The 8505-nt window shown below is 34.5% G+C and overlaps 1 protein-coding gene across 4 annotated transcripts; it reads left to right on the top strand.

Moving 5' to 3' along the window:
* Nucleotides 1–655: 655 nt before the first annotated feature.
* LOC146935305 (187-kDa microtubule-associated protein AIR9-like) lies at nt 656–7126 on the top strand. Of its 4 annotated transcripts, none has more exons than XM_085750490.1 (12): nt 656–1157; nt 1240–1409; nt 1672–1856; nt 1958–2075; nt 2376–2503; nt 2967–3135; nt 3410–3537; nt 4339–4507; nt 5142–5277; nt 5478–5578; nt 5668–5715; nt 6778–7126. In XM_085750490.1, exons 1-12 carry the CDS (start codon nt 946–948, stop codon nt 6798–6800), a joined length of 1587 nt encoding a protein of 528 aa, XP_085606616.1. In that variant the 5' UTR covers nt 656–945; the 3' UTR covers nt 6801–7126. The 4 variants fall into 4 exon arrangements, with proteins under 4 accessions (XP_085606616.1, XP_085606618.1, XP_085606615.1 ...); XM_085750492.1 differs by having other exon boundaries at nt 656–1162; XM_085750489.1 differs by lacking the exon at nt 6778–7126 and having other exon boundaries at nt 5668–5900.
* The last annotated feature ends 1379 nt before the right edge of the window (nt 7127–8505 follow it).

Raw genomic sequence — 8505 nt, 5'->3', positions numbered from 1 at the left:
TCGCGAGGGAAATCATCCCGAGGCTCTCATGAAACTATTTCCTAGTTATAATTGTGCAACTGAGTAAAAGGCTGAAATAGTGGAATTCGGTTGGCAGTGGTGTTATATAGTACAATTACATGTATCGGGATAATTCGGGATAAATTTAAGTCGCTATACATAGCATTTTCAAAAAAAACATGGGACCAAGATTTGTAAATATAAACAAAAATCACGGGATCAAAATTTGTGATTGATAAATGTAAAAAAAAAAAACATGAGACCATAACTTGTGACTAATAAATATAAAAAACATGGAATCAATATCTATGACCGATAAATTTTAAAAAACATTGTAGATAAATAGAAAAAATGTGGGACCAATATATATTTAAATGATAATTATAAAATAAAAACACGAGATGGGGATTTGTGACTAATAAATACAAAAAAATCAAGAATCAAGTTTTTTTTATTAAAAAGAGGGTCTAAGCCCAAAGGAAAAAAAAAACTATAAAAAAATCAATCGAAGTATACCGACTCAGCAACATAATAACAAAAGACTAATTTGAGTCGGACATGACTCATAACAAATTAAAGTAGAAACCAAATTGCAACCTAATTTTACAAAAGCATCAACATACAAATTGGCTTCATGATAAGCCTAATTTTACAAAAGCATCAACATACAAATTGGCTTCATGATAGGTACGACAAACCTTCACCTCCCACTCCAGTAACGGTTACAACAAACGAGGAATCAGCTGACACAACAGACTCCACCCAGAAGGACAAAATAAAAAATTTAGCAAAACCAGTTTGTACTTTCATTATGAAGCGCCATATTTTCCCTGCAATGCAACCCAACCCAACCTTCCACTACTCATTTCTTTTCGTACAAATATTATTTTTTGCATTTGATTATAACACACAAGACAACTAAATACGTTCCTTCTTCACTTATCCATGTTAGAAAGTAGAATAGAATACCGTAAGTTCCAAATATTTTCTTTCCTTTTTTGTTGTAGAAGAATACCGAATGCTAAAATGGGCTGCTGGGTTTTAGGAACCGCAAATCACTCCCGTAATCGAGCTACCTGGCTCGTTGTCCACATAAAAACTGCAAAACTTCACAGAAGAAACCCTATTATATTCGACTCTCACCAGAAGAAACACAGGTAAGGTAATCTTCTTCTTCCATAACTTTTTCTTACTCTTCTATCCATTCCATTTCAACTTAGGCTTTTTTGTTTTTCTCAGTCGCAGCATATATATGGATAACCAGAAGGAATATGAATTTTTTGTGAACGATGGTCATGGGAAATCTTTCCCTGTTAAAGTGAAGGGTAACATGCCCATATATCAATTCCAAGCCAAGATTAATCAGGAATTCCACATCCCACCACAATATCAACTTTTCTCAGTTTCTCGTAAGAAACTTAAACAAATTATACTATTAAATAGATATCCTTTCTATTTAATTCTTATGTATAATGTATATTCTATTGATATATTTTAATATTAACATGACACTTGACTGCATCTTACAACAATCTTGGGAATGCATCATTTTTAGGTCATAGTGAGTAGAGTTTGAAAAAATGTTTGTTGGGGATGATTTTAAGAATTAAACTTTATGCTAATATATACCGGCGATTGGCATGTGGTTATAATGCTTCTTCTCAATTTCAGGCAAGCCAAAAGTAACAAATGTCAACATAATTGGTGATCTACTAGAGAACGCAAAAGTCAAGGTGACTGGTACTGTAAATAAAGGAGGAACTGATGGATCTAGCAGAGTTCAATGGTACAAATCAAATTCGTCAACATTGGATGAAAGAAATCTTGAAGCATTATGTACTCCTACCGTTGCTAAAGTGGGTGGTTTGTTTTGTTTCCCATTGAATTGCATAGTTATTTTTCCATCCTCTATGTACTAACTTCCATTTTATTGTTTCCTTTTGATCTATTTGGTTAGGCTTTCCGCATTCCTCTTGGAGCTGTTGGCTGTTACATTGTTGCAAAATTTACACCCATGTCTCCTGATGGTCTTTCTGGTGAACCAGCATTTGTTATATCTGATAGAACAATTGAGTGTAGGTTTACTCGTCTCTTCGCGCTGCCTTTTTCTCTTTTTATGTCATTTATATTACCAACGATATAAAGACATAATCTATTCATGTGTTTGAGATGGCGTTGGGAGAGATCAAACACTCTTTTTGAGTTCTCATAAATATTTGTTACATTGGCAATGGATGTGCTTTAGAGTGTTGGCCAATGCTAAACCAAACACACTATATATTGATTGATTCCTTGAAGTATCAAATTAGTTTCTTCTCGACAAAAATTAAAATCTATCAGGAGTTTGATATGAAATTTTTTTATCTCTTTTGCAGCTCTTCCTCCAAAAGTGAATTTCATAGAAATCATTGGAAATTACCACGAGGGTGAAATATTCACTGCTTCATATGGATATGTTGGAGGCCATGAAGGAAAAAGTATATTCGATTGGTATATTCATGAGGTATGCAATCACAACCTAGTTCCGCAAAAGTATGTTTAATTTATTTTTATAAATGTTATGGGAGCCTAATCCCTACCTTGTGTACTCAAATTTGCACCGGGAGAATCAAACCTAAGACCTTGAGGAGGAGCACACTCCTAGGTCCCATGCCAATACCACCAGACCAACCCAAGTGGGATTTGATTTTCACTTCTTGATACATTCTAGACTTCCGTGGAAAGATAGGCTCGTTTAGATTTTCAGTTTACCATGTTGTTGTGATTTGAGCATATTCACTTAGGTATGTTTTAGTTCTTGTAATGTGAGAGGAAAAACACAACGGCAGTCATAATGAAGCAAGGTGGAACACTTTGAAATTTTTTAAATTGATTATAAATTGCCATATATAAAAAACAGCATTCCTACCTATGAAAATTGTCCTTCAGAGAGAACTTATGCTCTAAAATATCTTCTGAATTTGCAGCATGAAGATGATTTTGGTTCTCCAATACTGGGGGTTTCTGGACTTCTGGAGTATCGCGCTACCAAAGAAGTTATTGGAAAATTCATCTCATTCCAGTGTACTCCAGTACGCGATGATGGCGTTGTGGGTGAAAAAAGAATTTTCATGGGCTTGGAGCGCATTCGCCCTGGTAATATCTTTATGAGTCATGTCATATGTGGCAAAATTTGAATAAAAGTTTGTTTTATTTCTCTATTGTTTTGTAAAAAAATTGGAATTTACAATAATAACATTTAAGCTAGAAATTTATGATTTGAGAATCAAGAAGCTTTAGAGTGTTGGCCAATGCTAAACCAAACACACTATATATTGATTGATTCCTTGAAGTATCAAATTAGTTTCTTCTCGACAGAAATTAAAATCTATCAGGAGTTTGATATGAAAAATCTTTATCTCTTTTGCAGCTCTTCCTCCAAAAGTGAATTTCATAGAAATCATTGGAAATTACCACGAGGGTGGAATATTCACTGCTTCATATGGATATGTTGGAGGCCACGAAGGAAAAAGTATATTCGATTGGTATATTCATGAGGTATGCAATAACATCCAAGTTCCGCAAAAATATGTTTAATTTATTTTTATAAATGTTATGGGAGCCTAATCCCTACCTTGTGTACTCAAATTTGCACCGGGAGAATCAAACCTAAGACCTTGAGGAGGAGCACACTCCTAGGTCCCATGCCAATACCACCAGACCAACCCAAGTGGGATTTGATTTTCACTTCTTGATACATTCTAGACTTCCGTGGAAAGATAGGCTCGTTTAGATTTTCAGTTTACCATGTTGTTGTGATTTGAGCATATTCACTTAGGTATGTTTTAGTTCTTGTAATGTGAGAGGAAAAACACAGCGGCAGTCATGATGAAGCAAGGTGGAACACTTTGAAATTTTTGAAATTGATTATAAATTGCCATACCTGTAGCAGATGTTGTAGTCTGCTACCTGGTGGACCGTGCGTTCCACTATGCCAAATTTAATATGGCAAACATTGGATTTGGCAGTGTGTGTTGGATATGTTTATTTGTATACTGCCTTTGACGGCTTTTTTATTTTGGTCAGGGCACTGTTATTCATGGCAAATAATTGAAATTTTTATAATTGAGTGAAAGCGTATTAATACATTAGGGAGATTTTTTGTTTTCTTCATTACTTTGGCCTACTTGAAACATATATAATAATCTCCCTATAAAATGTTTGAGAGATTAATCATTGAGTTGGAAAACAGGAGTACTTTGGCCTACTTGAAACATAAATAAAAAACAGCATTCCTACCTATGAAAATTGTCCTTCAGACAGAGAACTTATGCTCTAAAGTATCTTCTGAATTTGCAGCATGAAGATGATTTTGGTTCTCCAATATTGGGGGTTTCTGGACTTCTGGAGTATCGCGCTACCAAAGAAGTTATTGGAAAATTCATCTCATTCCAGTGTACTCCAGTACGCGATGATGGCGTTGTGGGTGAAAAAAAAATTTGCATGGGCTTGGAGCGCATTCTCCCTGGTAATATTTTTATGAGTCATGTCGTATGTGGCAAAATTTGAATAAAAGTTTGTTTTATTTCTCTATTGTTTTGTAAAAAAATTAGAATTTACAATAATAACATTTAAGCTAGAAATTTATGATTTGAGAATCAAGAAGCTTCCAAAAGATACAAAGAAAAAGGAATTCAATAAACTATCCAACTTTAAAAAGAAATTCAACACTATTAATTGCTATGCACTGTAGGGAGAAGTTTGATCAGCTGCTGCAGTTTAGTAGATGATCGCTTAGTAACTAATAAATATTTTACATGATATCATATACATTCTTGTGTTGACTGATTAATCGAAGTTCTTCCCCACACCTGCAAATTGTAAATAAGATACCAACAATTATACAATGTGAATGTGTTGTAAGTGATGTGTTCAGATGATCGGGTGAGGTAGTATACGTTGAGACAACACCTGTATTGCGAGGTGATTGCTTTTCAAATTAAGGAAGTTATAAAATGTTTCTAAAAATGAATTACGTGTGATTGAAATGTTATAATTGGTAAATAAGGGATTAGTCATATCATCGGTAAATAACTTCCCTTTTTATATTATGTATATATAATTATAACCATTTCTAATTCTTTTTTTTATTCATATGGCAGCTCGCCCTTCAGTCCGGAATGTCAGAATAGTTGGAGATGCTGTTGAAGGAATCACCATTAAAGGAGTTGGCGATTATTTTGGTGGATGGGAGGGACCTAGCAAGTTTGAATGGTTACGTAAGAACATGGATACTGGGTCAGTATTCTCTTCATCATGTTCTTGTCTTTGATTTGTGCTTTCACAAATTTGAAAGTGAATTGTTGCACTCATTTTGGTGCTTTAGGGATAGTCAACATCTTGTTTTTACCTAAATTTTCTCTCTTTTCATGTCTCCTTATTTTTTTTTCCTTAACTAAGCTCTTCTGTCTTTTATTGATTATGATAAATCTATGTAGAGACTTTCTGTTAGTGTCAGCTGGTACATCTGATTATACCTTGACCAAAGAAGATGTTGGTTGTTGTTTGACTTTTGTATACAAACCAATTAATCTTGAAGGTATGGTATCTGGACTAGACACAATCAATGTATCCTTTCTATTTAATCGTCATGTATTTACATAACATCATCATTGGTTTCTCTATCAGGTCGAGAAGGAAAATCATCGTCAGCGGTGTCTCCTGTTGTAAAACAAGGTGTCTCTCTTTTCTCAAAGGAAACATGCAATGGATTTACCATATGAAAATTGAAATTGATTTTTTCTGAATACACAAGTTAAAGGGTTTTAGAGGGGATGGTTATTTTTCTTTTCAAATTAAGGAAGTTATAAAATGTTTCTAAAAATAAATTAAGTGTGACTGAAATGAATGTAACAACTTGTCACAACTCATTAACCATCCACTAAACATATAATAAACATTCTTGAACGTTATTAACTATGATTATCAGGTGTAAGTTCGAACACAAATTGGTTAGTGGATATGATTTTTATTTGAAGATCTGAAAATTTGTGGTTAATGATTTACTTTCTACTCTAAATTATATTGCTTTCTTTAGAGGAGTCAAGTGCAGGGCATTATGGCATATCGTTTACTAAGGAAACTTTTTTTTTTGTTGTGATATCAAGCTGTTATGCTATTGTTCGTAATTCACCTGATTTCAAACAAAAGTTTTAGTAAAACATGTCTGCCAACCGCTCTCCAGTTTAGTCCTTGCTATAGTTATCTAGTTAATAATAGTATGACAATCGGCCTCATATGCTTTGCATATCATTCAATATGGAATTTAGAGACTAGAGAGATGCTTGATTGCTAGGTATATGTGGATGACATAGTGCACACAGACAATGATTATAAATGTATCAATACTTTTAAAGTTTTGTTTTACCTTGGTGCTCTGAAGTACATTATAGGCATTCAAGTTGCACATTTAGGGAGGTGGTCTCTCTTTTCTCAAAGAAAGCACGCAATGGATTTACCATTTGAAAATTTAAATTGAATTTTTCCATAAAAAAAAAATGGAGCTCTTGTGCTATCTAATGCAAAAGTTGTTTTTTAACATTCATTATGAACATTTCTTATGCTATCTACTCGCACCTTTACTTTTTTTCCAGCTACAGAAATTCGTGGTAGTTATGCCCCTCCCTTTCATGTAAAGTTTGGGTGACATATGTAACGCATTTTCCTCATCAGCTATGTAATGTCATTGTCAGATTATTGTATCCTTGATTTACTTGTGTTTATCTTTGAATGTATCAGGTGGAGCAGCTTTTGAGAAATGATCAACACCGTCTAAAAATAGTAGTGGAGATGGTGAGAATGAATCTGACTTGATGGTGCAGTTCCGACACATTCGGGATGTTATTTTTCTTGTTATTAGAGGACTTTGCTCTACTTCCCTCAATTCCCTTTTCAAGATAGAGACATAATTTTTCTGATTGAAATAGTCGTATTTGATTTGGGAAACCAAGTTTCTGAAACTGTTATCTCAAGGTTTGCTTGTCTGCAAAGTATTGTTGTTTTGACATCACAGTTATTTTTTGAAGGGTTGACAACAGTTATTGATGCCATAAATTTCAGGCCATTAATAGAGTTGTGAGTAACATGAGATAATTACAAGTAATTTATATTTACAAGCTTCACATTAATAATTTCATGCGTATTTGGCTGTTTAAGAATGGTCTATAATTGAAACAAATTTTAGTGGATTCTCCCTTCCAAAGAGTCCCATTCCACTTCCCTCCAGAGAGTCTCCATTCCACTTGTTCAATGAAATGTTGGTTATTTGTTTTTTTTTTACAAAGCTAAACAAAACAAACAAACAAAACTAAAAAGGAAAAATAAATAGCACAAAAACTACTCTCTAGAAAAGAAAGTGTTGGCCACGTCGATCTTGAGGAGGCTCAAAAGATCTTATGGCGGAGAGTCATGGAGGAGGAGATCTATGTTTGATGAAGCTTTAAGATTATCCATAAAATGGACACATTGGTTTTACTCGCGAAGAGTGTGGTATTTTCTTCTTTTTTTTTTAAAAAAAGGCTAAAAATGAAATAAAAGAAAACTCAGGAGAGGCCTGAACCGCATGCAAACATTAGTCCAACAGAGCCCTAGAGAAAGGAAGACCTAACCTATCTATATTGTACAAGGAAGAAATAAAAGAGGGGGGTGCATCCCACCACTGTGAAGAGTACAAAGCAAGACCTTGACCATTTTTGGCCAAGGCATCAGCTAGCATGTTTCCTTCTCTAAGAACATGTGTACAAACAAAAGTAATAGTAAGCAATTATGCCATCTGATCTTCATTTTCCAAGGGATACCAAGACCAGTCTTGAAAGCTTTCACCACACTCAAAGAATCAGTTTCGAGCCATATGTTAGTAAGCTGCAATTCTATTGCTTTTTCCATGGCATACATGCAGGCACTAAATTCTGCTTCTAGAGAAGAGGCGTGACCAATATTTTGAGAGAAAGCACCCACAAACATAGATTGTGATGCTCTAAACACAACACCGATGGCTCCACAGGGAGGGTTACCAAAGGAGGATCCATCACAGTTTATTTTCACACATCCACTATCGGGAGGGACCCAGATGACCTCTTTGATTGGAACAACTCTTCGAGATTTTAGAGGGATGCCAAACAGTCTTGAACAACACTGCGAAGAGTGTGGTAAATTGTGACATTACTTTGTTCAATTAAATCATTGATGTCTTGTATCAAAACATCATGTTGGGACCTTTAATAAGATTGATACAATGTAAAATCCGAGTAATAAACTGACTCTGCAATATTCATCTTTTTGGCCAACATCAGATCCTTCTAAATAGCGAATAACTTGGCCTGGAGAATGTTAGAGGAATGCTGGATTTAGCCAGAGAAACATGATAAATAAGAACCTGCATTATTTCTTGAGACACCGTTATAGCCAGCTCTGATAGAATTACAGAGTCAGTTGATAACCCTTAAAAATCTTATGTTTGATAGCATA

Source organism: Medicago sativa, chromosome 3 (assembly GCF_051527215.1).
Source record: "Medicago sativa cultivar Bolivia chromosome 3, Bolivia_mono, whole genome shotgun sequence".
NCBI classification, from domain to species: domain Eukaryota; kingdom Viridiplantae; phylum Streptophyta; class Magnoliopsida; order Fabales; family Fabaceae; genus Medicago; species Medicago sativa.
This window is presented reverse-complemented; position numbering and strand designations above follow the sequence as displayed.